At 39.0% G+C, this 25,336-nt stretch overlaps 1 protein-coding gene across 17 annotated transcripts in view; it reads left to right on the forward strand.

The window, feature by feature from the left end:
- NPAS3 (neuronal PAS domain protein 3) overlaps positions 1-25,336 on the forward strand; it is an 865,565-nt gene that overhangs the window by 416,068 nt on the left and 424,161 nt on the right. For 9 of the 17 annotated variants that reach the window (XM_084874501.1, XM_084874511.1, XM_084874513.1 and 6 more), the window contains one exon: positions 7,989-8,071. In XM_084874501.1, coding sequence (XP_084730627.1) covers positions 7,989-8,071 — 83 coding nt within the window. The remainder of the gene's footprint in view (positions 1-7,988; positions 8,072-25,336) is intronic. The other 8 variants (XM_084874510.1, XM_084874512.1, XM_084874514.1 and 5 more) reach the window with 1 other exon arrangement.

Here is a 25,336-nt window from a genome sequence, read left to right on the forward strand (position 1 = left end):
GGAGGAAAAATTCAAGATAACAGATGTGGACCTCTTCCTTTCACCAGGGAGTCCTGAGTGACAGGGCAGTGATCCAATGACAGTCTCCACCCGCTTCCCATGGGGCTAACAGTTTGCCTGCTGCGGGGTCAGAAGATGGATAGCTGCCTGGCAGCACTCAAGGAAAGGCTTTTAAGACAGTTTACAGAATGAAAGTATAATAATCCTTTCTTTTTTGCCCTTACTGAGGGAGCACAGCAAATCTAACCCCCATTAAAAATTTAAACTTTGCAAAAAATTTTCAGCATATTAATGCAGAGGTCATTTCTATCAGTCAAAGGACAAGTATTAAACTGCAAAATTAGTGCTGTGTTCAAATCCCAAACTTGATGTGTTCTCTCTATTTTCCTCCTCGAGAGCTATGGTCAAAGAGCACTCAGTGTCCCTTTATGAAGTAAGCAGGTCATTCGTGAGAACAGGCAGCATTCCTTCCTGACAGACACAGAGGAGATGGACAGGGAGGTGGGTATTAGAAGAGAAGGACTTTTTAAAAAATATATATTTTTTTAATTGATTTTTTTTACAGAGAGGAAGAGAGAGGGATAGAGAATTAGAAACATCAATGAGAGAGAAACATTGATCAGCTGCCTCTTGCATACCTCCTACTGGGGATGTGCCTGCAACCAAGGTTCATGCTCTTGACCAGAATCAAACCTGGGACCCTTCAGTCTGCAGGCCGACACTCTATCCACTGAGCCAAACCGGTTTCGGCAGAGAAGGAATTTTAATAAGAACAACAACAAATGAAGAAGAAGCTCACACCATAGCCAGCAGGCTGTACTGAGAGAGCAAAGCATCCTGGTACATCAGACGCAGGTTCAGGCTGCTGGCGCAGGCCTGGTCTGCTGCGTGGCCCCCTGGCCTGCTGAACTTTCTCCCACTGGACGGCCTCACTCAGCGGACATTCTCAGTCATCTGTGCTTGAGTCTTCAGCAGAGTGCCTGCCTCATTGTGTGACTCCTTACCATTGTTTGGTGCGGTAGCCTGGAAGCCAGAATGAATTAGTTTATATCTTCTTGCTGAGTTCATGTCAGATAACAATCAAGACTGCCAGTCAAAGATTCTCCTCTTCTACATGTAGATTCTTCATTCTATAGACACTGTATAACTGCCGCACTCATACATCTCTCCCAGGCTGAGGGGATGCAATTCATCATACACATAACTCTGCTGGAATAAAAAATGGGTTCATCAAGATCAACTTGTGTTTTCTTACCTTTTATTTACTTGTGTTAAGAAAAAAAGGACATCCTCATTTCATTCACTGTACAGAATGAATTAAATAGTTCATCTAAATCTTGTATCCTAAAGCAATCTATGAAGCCAGGAAACACATTGACAAGAGAATCAGGATTCTTCTTGGACTTGTCCTTCAAAAGTGTCCTCTTTTGTATACTTTGTATTTTGAAAATGATTAAGAAACTGAAATTGTGCTGATTAATACCATTTTAAGAAAGCCTCCTTTAGATTTGTAACACTTACTTTGAAGTATCAGGAAAGTAAACATGTCCTAGTCTGTAGTCCAGTCCTATGGCTGCTCTCTTCCCAATACCTCCTCAAATCTTTGAAGGACTGCTCCTCCCCAACCCCCAACCCCTGCTCCTATGCCCCCTCCCCAGCCTTCACCCAGGCTGTGCATGGTGCCTACATTTGCCTGAGGCTCCCATCCTCAGAGCTGCTGACAATAAGGGCTTCATCGTTTCCTCTGGTTCTGTCTCTCCAAACAGCAGCTCAGCCCTTTGCCTTAGGAACGCCATTGTTGAGAAGTTTGGGTTCTGTCATGAAGAAGGGGTTAATCACCCTAGATGTTGCCCATCTAAGGGACATATTATAGTTTCTATAGGAACGACCAGATTGTCCCAGGAAGGATCTCTTCCTCTTTACCCAGCTACAGATGAAGGAATATCTACTCCCGTAGCTAGAAACTCTATTTCTTCTGTAGCAAATGAGTCTTTGAGATGGAAACTTTGTTCTAAAAAGAAATCCCTGTAATTTGTTGCCCTTCGTGTACACACAAACATTGTCAAGATGATTATAGTCATGTTTGGGTCCTATTTCTCCTTTAGACATCTCTCATGTTCATGTAGGAAATTATAAAAGTTTTCAGAAGCCAGGGAGCCATGCAGCCTGCGCCTGCCTCATGTAGGAGTATGCCCTGCCCTCTCCGAACAGCCTGCTGGCTATGGTGTGAGCTGCTTCTTCATTTGCTGTTGTTCTTATTAAAAGTCTTTCTCTTCCAATAACCCCCTTCCTCTCCATCTCCTCTGTGTCTGTCCGGAAGGAATACTGCCTGTTCTCATGAAGGGCGTGCTTACTTCATTAATATGATTTAGTTCTTCAGAAGCGAGAGCTTGATAAATATGCCCTTGACTAAACAGGTCTATTGAATGTTATATGTCTTCCTCTGAGTTCTTACTGGTTGAACCCATACGAGAAAAGCAGACGTGGTTTCTTTTCCCAAAATTCAGCAATTCATTTGTGAATATTAATACTTTGACAGTCATACCATCCCTAATGCTTTTCCCTAATGTATTCAATCCATACTTAGATTGTGGGAGAAATTTAGATATGTGTTGCACTGAAGAATTTTTGAATCAGCAAAAGACTTCTGAGAGTTTCAATTATTTTATTGGATTAAATACCTCTTTCTGTCTAAATTGGTGATATACTGTATCAGAGGGTTCTGAAACATGAATTATGAAGGTGTATTTTTTTAAAATCTACTAAATATACATTTTAAAGTAAACCTGAATTGTACTGCTGCTGAGCACAGGAGGTTTTTCCTTGTTTGTATTTATTGGTCACCAGGGATTCAAATGCTTGGTGAACAGTGCTTGTCCCTATTTTTCTTCTCTGGTCATCAAGCCACCCTCCATTTTAAATGGTAAGATCTAATCCTGCCGAGAGTACATTGAAAAGGCAATTATTTGTTTTCATATATTTATGCGATGCATTGAGGGGAGACCACAGGTTGTGCTGGCTGCAGCAGAGTGGCAGTGGCAGTGCTGCTGTGGCGGGTAAGCTGGTACCTGGCACTTGTCTTCAGCATCTCATTTCCATCCCAGCCTATGGGGTCTGTGGGGCCTGTGGGGTCTGTGGTGTGCACAAACAGAGATGATTAGGGTTTAAAAGATACAATGGTGACTGGGGGCGCCAAGCAGGGCTGTGAGGACAAGTTTCAAAATGAAGATTTGATCCCATGATAAATGAAAGAATGAAAACATAACCTTTATTTTGTAGGGAAACCCCTTCCCCCATTACACACACACACACACACACACACACACACACACACACACACACACATATATATATATATATACATACTTCATAAACTTCTAAGGTTCCTGGGGAACCCCCCCACCCCAAGCTTCCTTTGCCCAAATGTGAGGGAGGCTGATTGAAATACCTTTTTTTTCTTTGGAAAACACTCATTAAGCATTTTATTCTCCACTCCTTCCCAGCCCCTGACTTTAGCCCAATGCTAGAAGCCATGGAGTGATGGCTGTGATGCCATTCAGCATGCTCCCTTCCCAAGCTTCCTGTGGGAACAGAGCCTCTCCCCAGCTGACAGACCCAGAGGGCAGCCACCCTGCCCGAGCCCGCCTCTTTACAGTGGATATACTAGACATACTACCTGCAGACCTTTACGGCTACCTCTGCCTGCGCCCACATATTGATCCCCATGGAGGAGGACGGGGAGATAAAGTCTCTAAAACTCTAAGACGGCCCTCCCTATCTGCCAATGGCTACTTTTCCTCATAAAATAATCCATGGGAAATCCTCGCAACATCATGCTTGGCTTCACTTTTAAATATCTTTTTCCAGCGGCCCCTGGAAAAAGACAAGCGCCTTTCTCTCTCCCTGCCCTCGGTGAGCTGTGCGGGTGAGGAGCTAGGGCAGCTCTGCCTTCTGGAAAGGGGGGCGGGGAGGGTTAGGAAGGAAAAGGGCAGCAGGAGACTCAAGTCAAGCCGGGCTCCTGACTTTTCCCCCTTTCATTACTTATGTGTGTCCACTGAGCTGTCCTGCTTCTGTTTTGTAATGGGTTCTTCCGTGGCAAGCTGACCTTTTGGCTGAATAGGTCAAACTCCCACTGAGCACTAATCCTCAGCCTTCCTGGCTTTTGTGCCTCCCCAAGGGTGACAGCCCTGGTCAGGAGTATGACTGGGGGTGTGGGGTCTGTTTCCCAAAAGGGGGGTTGGTTGTCTTTCACCGACTGAATTAATTCTCAGAGACTGCCTCACACGGTTTGCAGAAGAGCCCAGTCCTAACTATGCAGAAGAGTCTAGATTAGAAGGTTTGGACCACAATTGTTGTGGGACAAAACTGACATCTCACATGCATGTTGAGATGTGGTTCCTTCCGTGGCTTCCGCTTTTTCCATGGGAGAAAGGCCACGGTTCAGAGTCATCAGGTCATTTGAGATTTCTGAGATAACTGCGATCCTGTAGTTGATTTTTAAGAATCTTTTCTTTTATAAATCTCTTCTATTTAAAATATTCCAAGCCTCTAGGTGTTTTCTTTTTAACCTCTGCAAAACATGAAATAACAATGCTGTGGTATTTGTTGATAATGATATGCTGGGCCCAGGTTTCTTGTAAGTTGCTTAAATTTTTCTTTTGGACTATATATTTTTTTCTTTTAACAGTTTGTATAAGCTGTTCAACTTCTGACACTCTCACATCTCCCTACCAGGAGGTAGAGGCATAATCTTCACAGACAAGCGGTTGCATATTCCATTTACTTAGCAGTGCCCTGTGTATGTCTTTTTTGGTTAATTTAGTTAGTGTTCTTTATATGTCAAAAAGTAGTATTTTTTAATTGGACAAACAAATGAACTGTAGCATTCGGTCAGATGAAAGAGTAATAATAAATGTGCATTCAGCAGTAATAATGGTACATTCTGTTTGGACTAGCAAATGGTTTCAGTATCTGCAGACTTCCCAAATCCAAGGACCTGAGAGAGCTTCAGAGGCAATGGATTACTTTTCTGAGGACGATGGGCCTGCTGAGGAAATGCCTCTCTAGTTTTGTTGCTTCGTTGGTGGTACTATAGAGCCACAATGATATTAACTTGGGGAAACAAAAATAGCTTTATTTTCATTCTTTCTGAGTTATCAGGTTATTGTTTTGATCTCAAAAAGCCAAATGCAATAGGATAAAAAGTACAAGATAAGAAGTACATTTTTAATGTCTATTCAGTCACCAATAACGCTGGAGTCAGACCTGGTCTTCCAGCAGGGACATAATGGGCTCCTGTTTAACATATTTATGTCGGTTGTAAAATTAGGAACTGTCATTACAGCCCCACATCACCTGCATAAGTGCAAAACATATAAATCACGAGAAATTCCAGTACCATAAAAATGCCATTGACTAGAATAGCATGAAACCATTTGTAAGATACCTGTGCATCAAGCTGGCGTGTACTGGGATGCACACTCACATTTCGAGAGGATTTGAAAGACAAAGAGGAGTAACTATGCAGGAAAGACTCATGGATGGAAGACCTGATGAAGACATTGGGGATCCCCAGGTTGACTGCATTTTCTTAAATAAAACCCCTAAATATTTATGTGTTTGCAGTATTGACTTAAGGAGCAGCCCGAGTCCTAGGTGGGGAAAAGGAAGGAAAAGACAGGCCTTTAGTGGGCAGGTCTGCATAACCTGCAGCACCACTGAAGGCAGCTGTGCTTCAGGAGTGAGCGCAGCTGCCCTCTGTCCCTACTGGGACACGCCTCTTGGGCTTCTAGGGAGTATGCACACTCCGTACGCTGTGATGTGTTAGTGTCTTCTATAGGTTGTGACTATTGCTCTCCTGGCTGCCCCCTAAACCATTTCTTTGTAGAAAAGTCTGTCTCTAAAAGCAGCCCATTTTCTTTTGTGCGGTTCAATGGTTTATTCTGAATTTTGTAATTGGAAGTCCTGAAATGCCCCTAAATTATGAACTATTAATATGGAGCTTTTGGGATCCCAATTACTGTTCAAAAACAGAGTGGACACTTTTGAAGTTTACAACTCCCCCCTCTCTCCCTGGTATTCCCTCCCCCCAGAATCTTTAAAAAGAGAAAAGACTGCAGATTTTATTCATGTGGGATCATTCACACCAAGCTACCATAATGTGCAATTAACACTCTAGAAACTGAAAACAGTATTCAGCAAGACAGCTGCATTATCAAAGATGCCAAAGGAGTTTTGAAGGGAGTAATGTGCGTGTTAGAATAGGAAATTAATCAGACACACACACACACACACACACGCGCGCACACACACACACACACACACACACAGAGAGAGAGAGAGAGAGAGAGAGTATATTAAGTATATCTGAATATTTAAATTTTTAAAATATTGTGTCTGTGTCAGTATATACTAATAAAAATTAACCTTAGGATAGGAACCTGATTTTTCTGTTTTAAGATTATTAGTTGTGTGCTTTCCTGAAGCAAACGAGGAAGTCGAAATAGAGATCTCTAAGATCCCTGCCAGCTGGAGTATTCTTAGATAATAATCACTCTTCAATTATATTTTATAAATTTTCCCATTGAAACAAAATGCCTCTTTTATTTCTTCTTGCCAGTAATACTGATACTTAACACTCATGCAGTTTTCAAAGTGTCTTTCAGACACTGACTCACACTTGCAGGGGTAAACTGCCTACATTTGCACAGCACGATAATCACAAGTACATTTATATTATAATCCCTACTAAGCCATGGATGCAACTGACTGACTTAGTAACTGAGACGAAGCACAATTATCCCAGGAGCATTTTGCTGAATATTTTCTGTAACTATGGAAGTGGGTTTTAGAAGAAAGTGTGTGTGTGTGGGGGGGGGGGGTTATTGTATTTTCAATTTATAGTGTCTAAGTTTGAGGGAGCAGAGGTTTATAGTAACATTTTCAAGTAAAGAGGCAAGACATGGGGAATTTACTTGTTGGAAATAAGGAAAAGATCAGAATTTTTTTTTATGAATTACTATAGACCACAAAGACTTTTATGTTTGAAAACTTACAAAAGATAAGAATCCCCAGAACAGACTTAGAAGCAAATTGTGAGCCCATACAAAAAATTGTGTGCCCATACAAAAAAATTATGTATAGAGAAAACCCTCAATTGTGGATCCCACAAATATCTGGCAGCAAGCTCACCTCTGTTAAGGATAGGGGGCTCCGTGAGTACAGGGACCTGTGGGGTGCCAGGAAGAGCAGGACTGTCAGTGTGAGTGGGGAGCAGGAGTGTGCCCAGGAGAGCTCAGTCTCTGCACTGGGGAGGCACAGGCTGAGTGCGAGGCCACTGTGCTTCTCCAAGATCCTGCAGGAATAGTCACAGGCGACTGTTCCATAAACAGAAAGATCCAGCCACCCCGAGACACTTCACCCTAGTGTAAACAGTCATTAATGGGAGTCTCTTCTCCAACATGTTGCACTTATTAAATTATGATAAAGTTGTTGCATTAGAACATAAAAAAAAAAACCTGCTTGTTTTTTCTTTTTCTAGCCTAGAAAATATGAAAAGTTTAGGTTTTCGGTTTTATCTGGGGCAACAGGCAGTATGTGTGGACTTTAAAAATACCTAAATTTTAAAGGGGAAAAAAAAGCACTAATTTATCTTAATTGAATGTGAGCATTCATGTTTTTGCTTCAATATAAGGAAAGCAGTCCAAGATAATTTTTTTTTTTTAAATCTGGGTATGGTTTGTTGTTATCTGACTTGGAAATTCAACCTCTGCTTATGCTCACACAACTCAGGGCCAAGTTAACACTGGGCTGTGTTTCTTTGAGCAGTCATTGTTATAGTAACTAGTGATGTAATTAAAGAAAATTAAGTTAAAGGTATGAATCTGAGTTCCAACTTAATTATTTTCTTTCTTTTCTTCCTTTCTGTTTCTTTTTCGTTTTCCCCCCTTTTCTTTTTTATTTTTTTCTTTCCTTTTTTTTTCTCTAAGTTATAGGTGCACAACGAAGGAGAAGCCCCAGTGCACTGGCCATTGAAGTATTTGAAGCCCATTTGGGAAGCCACATTTTGCAGGTACCTCTAAGAGCAAAAGAAGCTTGCTTATCTCTTACTAAGAAAATTCCATGGGTTTGGTCTTCTATTAATTTTTTTTTAAATTTCAACTATTGTCTGTGGCTGGGTGTTGGAATTCTGAAATTCTTATGAGTCCTTTTTTTTTCTTTTTAGAAAGCCATCCTTTGAGAGAATAATAATGAGAGAGGGAGGGCAAGTATTATTTGTAATAATTGAGATGAAATGTGCTGTAAGGTTGATGCTCAATGTATAGTAGCTGGCTGTTCCCAGAATGATAGTGTGTGTGCTGCATTTGTAAGTGGATATATGTGTGTGTCTTTGGAGCTATATATTGTCTTAGGCAGAGCAAACTTTTGTGAAAGCAATGTGACATTTGTATGTGTTGCCAAATTTCAGTTGTTCTTTGCTTGAGTTTGCATTCATAAGTGCTTCAAATCTTAATGTCTGTCCCTCCCCCCAATTAATTTTATCAGAGTGAAATCTTAAAGCATATTTTTAGTGAAAGGAGACAATAATAATAATAATTTAATTTTAGTAACGAACTTCATGACAGATAAATGTGAGGGTGACTAGATGGACCTGCAGTTAGATATTTGTCTGAGAGCAGCTTCATGCCCAACTCAGCATCTCAACTGAAAACTTTTTTCCCAAGACTTTGCCATCACTTCAGCACATCCATGAGTAATTGCTCTGCACTGTTTCTGCCTCCAAGGTTGATGTTGCCATAGCCAAAGCTTTCTTTAACTACATAAGATATGTTTTGAACATGGAATTAGAGAAACAAACACGTTTAGGATATTTAGGCAACTTATTGGGGGGGATGGTTATGGGTCTATTTTTTTTTTTTAGTTAAAAAAGAAAAGTAAACTCCAAATTCCTATTCAGTCAGAGTTAAAAACATGACTTCTGTGGTGATTTTATTTTTCTAGACAGCCAAAAGTGGTGTTGCATTTAGTATGAGTCCTAAAAACAAGTTCTCTAGAAAACTATCTCCACCAGATTCTCCATGGTTGAATCTTAGTGGGTCTACGAAGTGGTTCTTTGGCCAGTAGCCTCAGCATCACCTGAGACACATGTTTAAAGGACACGTTCCTGGGCCTCCCTCTGAACATGCCAAATCAGAATCTTCAGGGTGAAGCCCAGTGATTTGTGATTTTTAACAAGCTTTAGAGAAAATGTGATGTTTTATTAGTACTGAGATGTCAGTTTACATTTCCAAACTTAAGGACCTAAAAGGACTTACTTCGCTTGTTTATTTTTGTTTATTCTGATGTTTCTCATTTATCCACTAGTATATCTTAAAATCCATGTAACAGATGTTTCTTAAAATACACCTTAGGAGATGCTGTTCTCTCATGCATATAAATTTTGCATTGCCTTTGCAGTATATTGGTTTCAGGGCTATAGAAAGGAATTTGCTTTCCAGATCTTCGGATTTTTCTCTCTTTCCTGTACAGACTTTGTTCAGAATTTCCTTTATAAGAATTATTTAAGCCATGATATAATATACATGTTTTATAATGTGATTCAGGAAGACTTCTATTTATATCCTGAAATGATCAGTGCATTGACTTAGTCCACAAAAGAAATGGTTCAAAGCTCCAGGTTATTACCCTCTGAATTCTCTCTAGAATTTGGGTCCAAGGTCCTCAAAAGAGGTTGACTTAGGAGCTGCAAGAATTTAAAACAAAAACTTATAAGCTGAATTGAACATTAGCTTAAGATAAATGTGTGGTACAGAATGACTCCAAAAGCTATTCAACATTGAGCTTCATTGAGAGAGTAGAGGGTCTGGAATGAGGCTGCTGAGCTCTTCTGCTGTTTACCTTGGTCACATCTGATGCAGACAACCCATTTTAAGACAAACATCAGCAGCCAGAGGTTATTTACAGTGAAATAACCTGACTAGTTAGTAGACTAGAAATCATGTTATGTGAGGAGTGGCAAAGGGTATGGTGAGGTTTAATTTGGAAAACACTTATCTTAAATGGAACATTAACATCCTCTGTATTGGAAAGTCTCCTTTGAAACAGAAATGTATATATTCTGTGTGGCTTCAGAGTATGGAAAAGAGAAGTGGGCAAAAACTGAAGAAAGAAAAAATCATCTTCATTAAAAAAGACTTGCAAATAGTGTCCACATGTGGAATATGTTCAAAGCCTTTGAATTTAAAAAATATAGGTGGCTTGATAGGGATGCTTTCACAACAGTGAGGCCTCCAAGCATGATTGCACTAGGGCAGTGGTCGGCAAACTCATTAGTCAACAGAGCCAAATATCAACAGTACAACAATTGAAATTTGAGAGCCAACTTTTTAAAACTTAAACTTCTTCTAACACCACTTCTTCAAAATAGACTCGCCCAGGCCTTGGTATTTTGTGGAAGAGCCACACTCAAGGGGCCAAAGAGCTGCATGTGGCTCGCGAGCCACAGTTTGCCGACCACTGCACTAGACGATCCTGTAAGGGTAATATGGTTTCCATATTTTCCTTCTGGGGGATGCATGTTTGAGTCTGGTTGAATCAAGGGAAAAGAGATGTATTCTTTCTTCCCTTTATGCTGTCCTTCCTTCTCTTATAAATATCAGATAAAAACCTATGTGGTCAACATGGTTTCTAACCTCACAGTCTACCATCATTACCAAAATATATCAAATACTTGGTAAGAATACAGAATTCACAGCAGTAGGCACATGATTGCTGTGCTCAACTAGCTTGTAACCATTTGGGAAAAGATGAGCCAGTAGGCCTCCTAAAGTGAGAGCATCACACTGGTCAAGCACTAAGAGGCTACAAAGCTGGGAGGCTGAGTTTGCCACAAACCAGCAAAGAAGACTTCTCAAAGTTAGGTAGAGAACATTGAATAAGATTCCAATCAAATAAGATTCTGAACACAAAGGCATGGGACAAGAAGCTGTAGATCTTGTTTGGAAACTGTTAAGGTGTTTACATTGTTGGCTGCTTCACATGCACAGGGACGCAAATAAGAGCTAAAGATGGAGAAGCTATCTGAGCCATATTGTGGCAGGCCTAGTGAGCCAAGCCAGGATGCTCTGCCCATTGATGAGCTTATGAAGAAAGCTTTTGTACAAGAGATAAGGATTTGGTTTATTTCCAGAGTTGTCAAAATATGGTATCTAGAGAGTCTTTGAGTTGTGAGAGGCTAAAATAGAAACCATTTAGGAAATTATTACAGAAGTCCAAGATTCCAAATGAAGATTTTTCTCCAAGATATAGTGTCTCTGAATGGAGAGTCAGGTATGGAATTGAGATTGAATTATTAGATGTGAAAGGCTAGGGGATGACAGGAATTAATAATGACCACAGGTTTTCTAGATTGGTAACCAGCTGTCTGTACCCTTATCTGAGAGAAGTTAAATGGGATATTCTCTTAAATAGCCACTTGATAAATGTAAGCAATTGGAAACCTAGTCTGATTCTCTAGAACAAGATAAAGTCTAGGACTGAAAATAGGCCTGGGGATTACTAATCACTATCATAGGGATGAATGAGAGTTCAAATCAAGCAGTGAATTGTGGAACCATGGAAATAATGTGGAGCATTGAGAGAAGACGGTTGAGGAGAGGCAACTCCAGTGAATATCACTTAAGATGCAAGTAGAAGATGAGGAAAGAGTAGATAGAAAGGTAAGAGGAAACCATGGGGTTTTACCTTGCTTAAGGAAGGAGCATTAATAATGTCAAGGTAGGTAAGACTAAATCTTTTAGTAAGATACATACTGAAGATGTCATAGGTTTTGTTCATTGAAATAGTTATAATGAGGTTGATAGGTGCAGAAGACAAACCTAAAGAGTGATAATACATACAGGTGTCTGGAATTTATGGTAAAAGAAGGGTGGAAGATAAGAAAGCAGTGTGAAGGGAAATTTTTGTTTTTAATGTTGTTAGATGGTATATCTGAGGTTCATGGAATCAATCATTGCCAATTGTATGCTCTTTAACAATCGGCTTTTCAAAAATCAATATCTTGTGGTCATGTCTATATTAAGAAAGGATTAGCTTTCATTATTATTAATGGTTATATACTATTCCATTCCATAATTTATTTAACCACTTTTCTACCATTAATTATTTTGACCATATGTAAAAATTTGCATTCCTTTCATGTGTGTGTTTATTTAAATTATATTTTTTATTAAATTTATTGGGGTGACATTGGTTAATAAGATCATCTAGATTTCAAGAATAAATTTGCATTTCTTATGCAAATATCTAGTGAGGGTGAGTTTGTGTGTGTGCGTGTGTGCGTGTGTTGTGTGCTTGTGGGTAGGTGTGTTTCAATTAGAAAGAGCCTATTTTGGGTTGATTTTAGTTTAAATCTTGAATTTCTAGTATGTGTGATATTCTATATATTGTTAAGTTCTCCTCTTATATCATTAAATAACAATAAGTACTTATGATATAGGTGTTATGATTGTACACATCCTAAAACTGAATAAACTAAGAGAATTTAAGTAACCAACTCAAGCTCACAAGGTTGGTTAAGTGAGAATCCAATTTGAATATAGGATAATAAATACTAAATTATAATATCGATACTTCCCACGAATGATGGGGACATTTTTAAAGGCAACGGTAATAAAAAGAAATAATTTCTATTTAGAGTGATCAGAATTAGGGAATCTAGAAGGTAGAGTGGAGGTCAGTTCTGAATACCAGGGTTGGACTCTGGGAAATTCTTGTGGCTTCTCTGTACCAAGTGCCAAGCTGTCCTGATGCCTGTGCCCCCAGTGATGTGTCATGGAAGAGCATGTTAAGGACCCCTTGCAAGCATGTCAAACTATGGGGCCACAAGTTTCACATTCTTGGTAGAAAGTTGGGGGAGGCAATTGAAGCTGAACCCCTTCATTTTTAGTACCCATTTTGTGGACTGCAATATGGTTTAGCAATGCATATCAGATTAGCTATACAGTATATTCTCTTGGGACAATTTAGCGAGTTTACTGGATCCTCAGAAATTGGATTCTTTCCTACTGAGAGGGAAAAGAAAAACAAAAAACACATAACTTAATGGTGATTCTACCAACATAAAAATCAACTGTTGCAAAGTTATCTTCTAATTTAAGGATCCAGTAACAGTGTGTGTAGGCAAGGCCATTGCCCAGGCTGTGTGCTATGCAAAACTAGGGCCACCATTCACATCACTTACATGGACACTTTACTACAGACTGTGGCCCTTGGTGTGGCTCGGTGAGCCTGTAGCTGTTTCATATATGAATTTCACAGCAGAGGCATCCCCTGCAGGGGAGCTTAAGTGGTAAACTGACATCAGTCTTGACTGTAGAACTTTGAAGCACAGGTGTTGGGCCCAAGTCAGGGCATTGTACAATAGTTCACTTCAGTTTCCTTTGGCTTTTATTCATTAGATGAGGAGCAGGGGGGAAGGGGGCAGGATAGGCAGTTGTGCATTTTGTGACAAGCTAAGTAAAAATACAAGAACTTTAGGTCATTGGGTGGGATCTTTTCTGAATATAGTACACATCACTAAACACATAATTTGGTTCCTGCTTTGAAAGCTCTCTAAAGGCATTATTGTTCCTACTTCATAATACCCTCAATATGAAAATATAATAAGTGGTATTTATTTTGACTTTCCCAATTTAGAGACCAGATAGAATGAATATTAATATTTTATGTTCTCAAAGTTAATGCAACACAAAATGGTAACAAATATTTTTGTAACTCAAAATTAACTGGTGGAAGGACTTTCCCTTAGGTGCAGATTTATGAATGGAGTGCTTTAATTATTTGCGTGCCCTTGGCAAAAAGGTTTAAGTTTTCTTCATTCTGTAAATAATGCTTATATAATTGTTATATAAAATTGCACTATTATTTTCACATGCTCCATAGTAATGCTACTTTACTCACCTCACAGGCATTAAAACAAAGGAAATCAACTCTTATATGTGGAAGATTTTTAAAATTAATGTTTATTTTCTTACGAGCACATGGTGGTGAGCTACAGATAAATATTGTATAAATTACTGACATTGTGTAATACACATAATTCTGATAACTATTAATAGTTATAAAATGACTAAAGGATGTTTTTTATCCATAACTAGGTTTGAATGTTAAATAAAAATTATGTATATTGGATAATATAAGCATAATAATAAGTACTCACATAATTGTGAATAAATGATATGAGTGTAAATATTTAAGTCTTGGGAGAATAAAAATAATATTTTATAAGAAATGCCCAAAGAGAGATAATAACAGAAGTGTGATATTCATATGTTAGTTTTGAGCTTGGCTTTATTGCATGAACCCTCCTATATCTATGTAGCTGAATCTGCATTATTGCTGAGAGAGTTGGGGGAGACAATTGAAGATGAACCCCTTGAAGATGAACAGAAAGAGAATCCCAGGGGCAGACCCTTTGAGGAATACCAAGAGAAAACTGCCAAGGACGTTCCAAGGTGATGACACCTGTGGTTCTCTGTGTGGGAGTGGAGCAGAAAAGGCCGGGCAAAATGGTTGCTAACTGTCTTCCCAGTATGACTAGAAAACTCTGTTTTCTCAGGGCCATTTACTAGTAGAACAAGACTCCTATAGATGACATAGGTATAGCCATCACCTTAGCAGAACAGTTTAAATATTAATATATATATTAATGGTGGGGGAAAAGGGAATTCATATGTAGCTGTTTGATAGAATAATCAGAGACCTGTGTGGATGGAATGAAAGACCCTGTATATCTTGATCAAATTTCAGATTTCAACCATGTGGTTTTTTTCCCCTTAATACCTTCAAGCATGAAATGGAGAGTAGAGTCACATCTCAAATAAGAGTTTATGTTTAAAAGAAGATGTTATGGATCAGATTTAGGAGGGGGGAAAAAGCAGACCCAGATTTACACTTGAATTTCTGTGTTTCTGTTTTTAATTACATTTTGAAGATTAGTTAAGGGCATACCTCAAAATCATGACAAGTTGGTTTATATACTATTTTGGTCCTGAAGAATTAGAAATATTTAAAAATTTGCAGTTGATGAAGGAAAACAAAATCAAGAGTGTGTTGTAATGTTTTATATCTTACTGTTCAAGTATTGGTAGCCACAGTCCTGCTGAAGTCTTTGAGACTTGGTAAATTGTGGAAGACTAAGAAGATTCTTTAGAGAAAGGAAATTGATGTGTAGGTAAAGGAGGTACTTATAACTATGTTGGAATGTGGAGTAGAGAATGCCAAATCTGTTACCAGTATCTTTTCTAATCACATTCAGCAAGAGAAAATAAAAGGTTAACTAGTATAACTTAAACATCTAGAAAAAGAAGACTGAATAATACCTACAACAGCTCAAACATTAATACAAAAATATACATTATTGATTAAAGATGTGGCCTAGCCAAGTCAACATTCATTTCGCATTTGATAGTAGTGTTATCAAGAAGAATTCTGTAAGAAAGGATATTTTTTTATTTTATTGATGATTTGGAATTCCACCCTAACTTGTTGCTTTATTGGAACCTATACATATAAAAGTATCTCTGGGAAAGTTACTTGTTCTTACTCTTGATGGCCTTTGTTGGCAGAGTGGTGCACTGCTGGACATTAGTGCTAAAATGAAAGAACTTCATGTAATAGAGGCACATTTTTTTTTTACTGAGTTAGAAAGGTGAGTGGAAAGTGTGTGAGAGGTGAGTGACCCTAAACTCTCCCTATAATCCAGAATGGTAAGAAAATGTTAAACTAAATATAGAAAAAGAGAAAGTTAGTGAATATATTTGCATATGCAAATTAGCTTAATTGATACTGCTTGCCTCTACAGGGATTTTTCATTACAAACTGGAGTGCTACATTGTTCAGCTCATATTGAGTAATTTAGTAACTAATGAGACCAGTTTGCACTAATTTGCATATGATAAATGAGCTTAATTGCAGTAAATAACTTGGAGGCATAATTACTTAATTTTCCTGTGTTGCATGGCTTTTAAGTTCACGTATGAACAACTCAAGATAATTTTGCATATTTAAATTAGTTGCTTTTAAATTTTCTTGAACAAAAAAGAAACACACCTTATCAATTGAGCTGTAAGACAATCAGAAGTAAGTTTTACAATATTTTTATTTAAAAAGAAAGGAAAGCAGAAATTTTTTGAGTCTGTTGTTCTCATCACTCACATTCTTACTTCAAATAGGATGTCAACATTAATATTTAGGAAAATGTTTTAATGTTGAAAATTAATGCACAGTTTCTCTTAGTAACTGAGCGGGGTGTTAACTGTAATATGTATATAAATGAATCATAACTTTTGAAATGGGGACTATGAAAGGGATGGGACTTGTCCCTTACCTAACTTGGGAAGCTAACCCTGGGTCTCCCACCTGCACTGTTCAAGTTGTGCAGGTTGCAGGGCTTTGAGGAAGCAGCATCACTCTGACCCTGGCATGTACTTTCTATCTAGATTAATGCTTCATATCTAGGAAATTGGTTTCGCTGGAGAATTTTAGTGATGTTTGCCAAGAATTACATCACTGGTCTTCCCATTTACTCAAGAATGTATGTTTTATCAAAATCTCCATTCTCAAAATTGAAAAACTGAAGAATGTAGAGGTCGATGGCTAACCCATTATTTCATGATACTTAGAATTTTACTTTGAAGGGAAAAAAGTATAATTATTCAAAATTATCTTAAGTCATATAAAATCATATCTGTGACTCAGTATGAGAAAGTAGTTTAATGTTGTGAAAGTTTAAAACCTATCATTTAAACACTCACTGCAGTTTTAAATCATTATATATGAAAAAGAGAAGGGGTCATTATGGTTATTCATTGGCTGCAATCTAGAAAAATGAGTCATGAAACTTTTCTCTGAAAAGCTCAAATCCCATTCAATTCAGTATTAACTTTCTAGATCCCATTCAATTCAGTATTAACTTTCTAGATCCTTCAGGGGTGAGCCATAACAAGTACTAATAGTTGTATTCCAAGTTGAAAATGTAAGTCCTTCATATAATAGGCATTCAAGAAATACCTGGTAAGTGAATGAACAAATGAATCCCTCCCAAATAAAATCACATTTAATCCCACAACTGGGGCCTTATCTCACCTTTGTGCTCCCAGCCAGTTTTTAATCATATTATCTGGGTAATCATGGAGTCCCTTTATAAATTCTACTTGGTTAGTTGTTTCTAGACTGCTAGTGAGATTATGGCTGTGAAAGTGTAAAACCTGGGGCAGAGTGTGGCAGATTCTTTTAGTGCGTGGATTTTGGCATTCAGCCAACTTGAGTTCACATCCCAATTTGCTAACTTATTAAGTGTATAGACCTATAATAATCTCTTGTTCCTTCAAAGCCTCAGTTTCTTCATCTTTAAAATATAGAAACAGCAGTAGAAGTTTTTCTGATAAGCATTTTGTGAGGATTGAGCAAATGAGTGCAGTTGGAAGTACTTAGCATAGAACCTGACATAGAGAATGTATTTAATAAGTGTCTGCTAGTACTTCCCTCTGTATGTTGGGCAGCGCAGAATAATACCTGTGTTTTTTAGGGAAAATGTTACTCATTTGGAGCATTCGCAATACAGGAAATACAGGAGCAATCAATAAACTCCTCTCAGGTTAAAAGCAAGATAATGAATTTTCATTGAACATAACATAAAATGGTCTGTTTGCCAAAATGGTATTTATATTTGGTATTATATACTAGCTCACAATAAAAATTTAAAATTCGGTTGTAATGAAAACGTGTTTACCTTGAGAATGAAGATCCTTCTCAAAACAACTAAGGGCGATGTCAGGATAATCTCATTAGCAGCCTAGAAGCAACTAGACAAGGTAGAGTTTATAAAGAGATTCCAGAATCCATGTTTTCTTTATGCTAAAATGTTGATAATGCCATTTCTCTTCTCATTGTATTGCACAGTCCCCATGATTTGCTTAGAAAAATAGGGATGGACAGCCAATTGGAAATCCAGAAGAGCTAGAAAATAGAATCCATGGTTGCCCAGTGCTCTAAGTTAAGTTGAGGAAACATCAAAGTGCACATGTGATTCTCCTCATGCACAAATCCATCACCTGTCATGCCAGAAAGGGCACCTTTCCACATAGGAGCAGAGGGGAGAACTTCCCAGAAGGATCTCCGTGGTGGCATGTACAGATCCCTTTGGGTTTGCAAGTACTTACTGACTTTGACTGGCAGAGTGGACATATGCCATTGTCCACAGAGAAGTATGCGGACAGTGTGGGTGACGAGAGGGGTGACAGGAAACTGTTGTAGAAGAAAGCTGCAGCTTGGGCCACGTGACTGAAAATAGTGCTACTAGTGAGTGGGGACCTTCTCGTTGCACAGCTATCTCCTGAAGTCAGCATCTAGGAAAATGAGATAATAAACGTAAAAATACTAAGCTTTAGTTCAGTAAATATCCCCTGAGTGCCTCATTTGCATCAGAGCTGCAGAAAATACTGAGACACAAAGATGAGCCTTGTGTCTGCCTCTGAGCATTCCCAGTCTGAGTGGAGAAGACCAATGACAACCAGACCAACACAGTTCGGTGTGACACAGACTGGTGGGCTTTTGAACCAGTTATGCCTGGGTTTGAATTCCTGCTCTTAGCTATGTAGACTTGGGCAATTCACTTCACCTCATTCAGCCTCACTTTTCTCAACCCCACAGGGAGACGGTAGCAGTTCTTACCGGTGGAGTGCTGTGTGTTACATGAGATACTACACACAGTGCCTGACTCATAGTGAGGCTTCATCAACATGTGGCTGTGACAGACTGGCTGCACCTCAGCAGCAACAGGAGGGGATCAGGTCACCCAGCTTGGGCTCCACCAGTACTTCCTGTGGCTGCAAACTTAACATCACACAGTTCACCCCTTCACCCACCACACGCTCCCTTTTGTGTCTCACGTTCATGTGGGTCTGATGGGAGGCGGGTATTTGAGAATCCTCACTGCACTGGGTTACATGCATCCTCTTAGTGGTCACTGAGCCTGGAGATCAGGGGAGAAAAAAAGAGCAACGATGTCCTTGTGGTTGGGCAGCCTTTGTTTGGGGCGTGCTGATAGGAAGCTTGTTTTACAAGGTATGGGAACATATCTTGAATTCCATCCCTAGCACTAAGGGTGGCTGGATTGTTTGGAGATCAAAGTGGAACAGAAAGATAATTGTACTTTCAGTTTTAAAAGTGCATGGAGTTATTAGGAAATCTTAGATTATGGGATTATGAATATGTGCTGATAGGTATAGAAGTCTGCAAATCTGGGCCCCATCACAGTGCTCTTTGTGGCTTTAGCATGGTCCCTGGCACTAAACATTGTGTTCTTGTTACCAGCATCACTTGGGAATGCTGTGGACTAGAGTGACATCGCCTGATTATCATTGATCAGGGACCCAAAACTCAGTCCATGTGTCCAGAGTTGCTTTCTCCTCTGAGTCTCTGTAGCCTCCTAAGCTTTTAGGACTCTGGGAGAATGTGGGTGTGAGGAGGGTTGGAGGTGGGGACCAGGTGGAAAATGGGGTTTGTTTTCCAAACTAATCTGGTAGCAGATACCCATGGGCATCCTGGGACAGTACTAGATAGTCTACAAAACACACTTGAGGAAAGTTCGACATAGAATAATGAAATCAAAACTAGTTTAAGATACTAAGAAAACTCTAACTACAATAACAGCTAAATTGAACTCACAATTGAACAATTATTATAAGATAATGTCACATCTGTAGTCTATTTTACTAGGTTTTTAAGACAGAAGGTTATTACCGAAAAATCTTCCTTAATAAGTTGTCCCTCTTTGTGTGTATGCATGTATGTGAGTGTGAGTGTGCATGCGCGTGTGTGTGTGTGTGTGTGTGTGTGTGTGTGTGTGTATGTATGTGTGTGGTCAAAATACACTTTTTTTTTAACTCCACAAAGTGAAAAACAAAGGAAGAAAATGTCCAAAATGTCAAAAGATAGACAAGCAAAATGAGGAAAATAAAAATCGAGTATTTCTTACCATCAAAGGTTCTGTTTCCCTTTTTACATTTGACTTTCTATAAATCAACCAAAATGGGATCGTGATCTTTGTCTCATGAAGACAGTTATGGAAGAGCTGGTTTTAAGAGAGAAATTATACAGCACATCATGGCTGAAACATGTTTGCAGTGGCTTTATTCTTCTGAGCCTGACCTGGGTAATACCATCCCCATTAAAGACCACAGCGACCAAGACCTGTAGGCACCATTAATAAGAAGGCACTAGAGGGGTCCTGCGAGAAGCACAGGGATCATTACTCCCAGGCTCCACCCTCTCGCTACTGCAGGCAGGCACCTGCCGGCCAGCCCAGGAGCTGGGTCCGATGCTCCCAATCACCAAGACTCCAGATGTTTTCATTAAGTTTTCTAGTACTTTACAGATATCACTTCCCAGGTACTTACCAGTTCAGGGTCTATTTATAATTCTGGAGGAATAAACTATGTAACTGATGGTTGGATTACCCACACGGAAGCCTAATCAAATTCCCATGAGGCCAGATAACTGCTGCCGGAATGGTCTAGACAGAGCAGCTGTTTGCCTCATTTCTATAGATATAAAAAATGCAGGTGACCCTGTAGGCCACCAGAAAATGCCCTCTGAAATAACCCACTCTCAAACTCCATTTGAGGGCGATACAGCGTTTTAGTAAATTTAGTCTGGTATAGAGATTAGACCAAGGGTAGAATTGACCTAAAGAAACAGAAAGTTCATTTTGCAAGTGGGAAGTCTGTGAGTTCCACATAAATACAAAGGCAAATGATAATATCAATGACTATTTTAATTGCATCTTTAATCCATAAGGATAGTTCAATGACATTTTAAATTATACTTTTAGAATTGCAGTCACACAGGAGATAAAACTCAGTAACTATTTAATAATGCATAGTAAGATCCACTGTATCCTCTCTTGAGATCACATTGAGGTGCACTGAATGTAAAAGCCTGAGCCAGAGTTTAGGCAGCATTTAATCTTCCAGAAGACATTGTTAGGTCTTTCAAAATAGTAAGTACCCAGGCCTGGTCCTGAGTGGGCACCAGTTATCTCTGCAGAATGATTAGTTTCACTGGATTCATAGCTAAGTTATATTATTATTATTATTATTATTATTATTATTATTATTATTATTATTGGAAGAGCTGTATTGCTGTAAGTTCATCAAATCATTTTCAGTCCTGGAAGGCTCCTAATCAGCTTGGGGAATTTATGTGACAGAATGGTACCTGGCAATTATTTAGCCTGACTCTACTTGGAGATGGCGTTCTACTGATGTGGTTTTAGTGGGGATGAAGATCAGGCTGAACTAAAGCTATCCCTTCTCAGGACACTGAAATCCACAGGATCCCCCAGGCTGCTGCTCTTTGTGTCCTCATTGAAAGTGTCTGAAGGATCCATTTAAGTAAGAATGGAAACTGTGTATGGACAAGACTTCTGCCAAGAACACAGGGGAGTACTGAAATTGAAAGGTTAACAATTGGATCATAGAGATAAGTAATTTGACTCTAGTTCCCTGGATGCAGATTTGCCATACAGAGGTATGCAGAAGTTTGGGGGATGACAGATGCCTTAGCACACATTAAATACTGTCAGGCCCCTGAGGGAGCTGCTTACATGCTTTATCTCAGTTGGTTCCTTCACCCATCTTTTGAATTGGGTGCTGTTATTTCCATTTTAAGGATGAAGAAACTGACACGCAGAGTGGTAAAGTGCCTTACTTAAGGACCCACAGCTGTTAGGAACTGGCACAGCTGGGATTGGAAACCTGGAGTGGAACTGGGAGACAGAGAAAGGAATAATGTAAGGGAAATATTAGGTATTAAATTATTTCGCAGTTGAAGTTTTCAAGTGGCATACTTTAAGCTATGGATTGAATAGAAACTAGAGGACATGCACTTTTGTTTAATAAAGAAATATTTGCCCTGAGCAGAAGACAACATTTTAAAGCTTGTCATTTCATTCCTGGGAAAGTATTTGAGGAAAATGACATGTTTCAGCCCTGTTTGCTGACCATTTTGTTGTCTCATGCTGAGACTTGCCATTTTCATAGCCAGTGGGCTGTATTGAATCAGACAGAGGCAATAGGTCATTAACAGAAATAGAGACTCTGGACAGGCTGCAGAAGCTAAAAGAGGGGGTTGGGGATCATTTTTAGCCACATCAACAAAGCTGTGTCTCATAAAAGCTCATGCAACTATGTTTGGAGTGTGTAGCCCAATTTTCAGAGAAATGTACCATCAAACCTCTGAGGGAAGGTAGGGGAGGGTGGGAGTAAGGGGAAGAGAGCAACCAAAGGACTTGTATGCATGCAAATAAGTCTAACCAATGGACACAGACACCAGGGCATGAGTGGGGGGGTGAGGGGATCAGGGGATAAGGCCACATATCTAATACCTTGATCAATAAAGAAAAATAAAGTACACAACAAAAAGAGAAATGTAAACTTTAAATATATATTTTGTTGATTTTTTACAGAGAGGAAGGGAGAAGAATAGAGAGTTAGAAACATTGATGAGAGAGAAACATTAATCAGCTGCCTCCTGCACACTTCCCACTAGGAATGTGCCCGGATCCAAGGTACATGCCCTTGACCAGAATCGAACCCACGACCTTTCAGTCTGCAGGCCGACGCTCTATCCACTGAGCAAAACTGTTAAGGCGGAAATATAAACTTTAAAAAGCACAAAGTCATTTTCCCAAAAAGAGCCCCATGCTTAACATGAAAATATGGGTTGGAGAAGATACTCTTCTTGTTTCTGCATGCTCATTTACTCACACCAAGTAAAGATAACTGTTAAAATCCACTTAGTTATTTAAAAATCCTGGTTTTATTTGCCTACTGACATCTGTATTAACCTAGAGATCTTAAACTCATACCATTAATCCAAAAGAAGATTATATAATTTTCAATCAATATCTAAATTATTAGATCATGTTTTCTTGATCCGTGGAGATTCTTCTGGATTCTTGTAATTGGGAAATGGGGTTGGAGGTACAGGTTTTGCTACTGAGGTCACTGACCATTATTTTTGGTTTTGGTCAGGTTATTCATCTTAGAAAATATGTATAACCCTTTCCTTTTAAATGCAAACCAATATAGCTGGGCCAGAAAAATATAGACCCTGGATATAGACATTGAACAAGTATTCATAGGCAAACCAGACACAGTTTTGGGGAATATGAAATGTCCCTTCTCTCAAAGAGTTTATAATAATTTTTGTGTCCTAATCTAGAATGGCAGGTGCAGTTGTAGAGAAAGGATATAAAATGCCAAAGATTTCATTTACAATTGGGTAAAAATTAGGAAATGGGAAACCATTTTTAGCACTAACCATCATTCATATACTTAAAAATGTCCCTACTTAGACATACATGAATGTACCCATGTGTGGTTTTTGGTAGTAAATCCCCAAAATAAATTGTGTATGTGCCTTATGTCTTCTACTTGAAATTAAGCAACTCAAAGACAGGTATCATGTCTGGTTTGTCTTTGTGTCTTCTATCATGTCTTGCTCTTAGTAGGTACTTGCTCCGGTTGTGGATGATTAGAATTCATGTTAACCATGCATGTAAATTCTAACAGATTACGTGTCTCTTATGTTATGGGCAACATTAGTAAGAAGTCAGTGATACTAAATGATCCCAAGGTTTATTCTTATCACTTGAAGAAGGCATTTCATGTGGGTTCCTAGTAGGGTTAATGCATTTATGCACCTACATCCCCATGCACCTTTTCAACCCTGAGGTCATTAAGGAATACACAGCCCCATGATAATGTCATTTCCCCCTTCACTTTCTGTTTGCTTACATTTGGTTTGGTCCTAATTATGAATACCTTTAATTGCTTTGTCACAGTGATTATTAATTGTGCCAAGTCCAACCCCCTTTTAAAGGGAGGATAGTCCTTCTCAAAGCTTTACATGCTTGTACCTAGGAAGAATATTAAACAAAGAAATAGAAATATTGCCAAGAACTGGTCAGCCTTTCTACATTTCTAAAAACCCAAGGGTGATTTTTATTCTCGGATCTTTCAGAACTAGAAAAACTTAACCCTCTGTTTCTTTTCCCAGCACGTTATAATCTGCTGCTTTATTTACACGAATCATTCTGCCAGGAGACAATTTTGGAAATGAAATACATGCCAGCTGTCTCTACAGTATTAAAAAACTAAAAATAAATAAATAAACTTGGGGATCCATACACCATCACCGAGGGAGCACATGGCTGTGTTTGCCTTTGTTGTTTTTCAGTTATGTGTGTAAAATGGCAATGATTGAGATTTTTCATGTTTGATAAACGTTTAAAACACCTGATATAAATCATTTCTCTCTGAAATGCTTGGTAGCAGTCAGGTTTATTTTAAGCAATGTGTAGTAGTTGAGAAAAAGTAATTGTTTCCTTTTTAAATGAAGGCACCGACTTTAAGATATAAAATAAATAAATCCATGAGATTGTGTATAAAATAAATAAATCCATGAAATTGAGATTCTGTAAAAGTGACAGATTTTAATTTTTTTAGATTGACCATTTAAATATGAAGTCAGCACAGTTGTTAATGTTTCTGTGTACTTTTTAAAACAATCTCATTATACAGTGATTATTTAAATGTTCTTCTTATAAGTATCAATATCTGTACCGCATTGCTATGCATTCCCCGGGAATCTAATTGATGGAGTTCATATCAGTCACACAAAGCTCATTTCTCCCAGACCTGCCTCACTGAGACGTGGGCCACACAGGGGGTTCGGGATGGAGACTGTTCATTCCTTGATAAGGAGCAGGTCTGGTCTGGGGAGGAAGGAGAGTCTTTGCTTTGGGGAAAGTTGGCACAGATGAGCAGGGGGACACGTCGTAGTTAATTTATTATCAAGCTCCCCCTTCTCCCTTGAGGAAGGCCTTAGCATTTGTAATCTATGATGATTACGCTTGGGAAACATCTCTTTCTCTCATTCTGTTGCTCCCACCTGGAAGAAACCATTTATCCAGTGGCCCATTTGCAAAGGAGCAAGTGAAGAGAGGTGACGTGGGCATGTAGATCCTCCCTGGCCTTTTTTCAGGGTAGGTGCCTGTGGCACACAGCTGTTCCAGCGCTGTGGGGAAGCCACCCCGGAACCTGAGAAACACTGACACAAATGCACCTGCCACAGTGCATTTTCTTCTGATGCTAATTTTCTCTGTTGGAAACTTGTTGCATAAGGTTACTGTGCAGCTTTTAGGCACTGCCCCCTGTGCTTCCAATCAATGGAGGTTTGAAAATTCACAATTGAAGACATAGCTCCAATA

The sequence above is a fragment of the Pipistrellus hanaki genome (assembly GCF_964339955.1).
Source record: "Pipistrellus hanaki genome assembly, chromosome: 1".
Classification (NCBI taxonomy): Eukaryota; Metazoa; Chordata; class Mammalia; order Chiroptera; family Vespertilionidae; genus Pipistrellus; species Pipistrellus hanaki.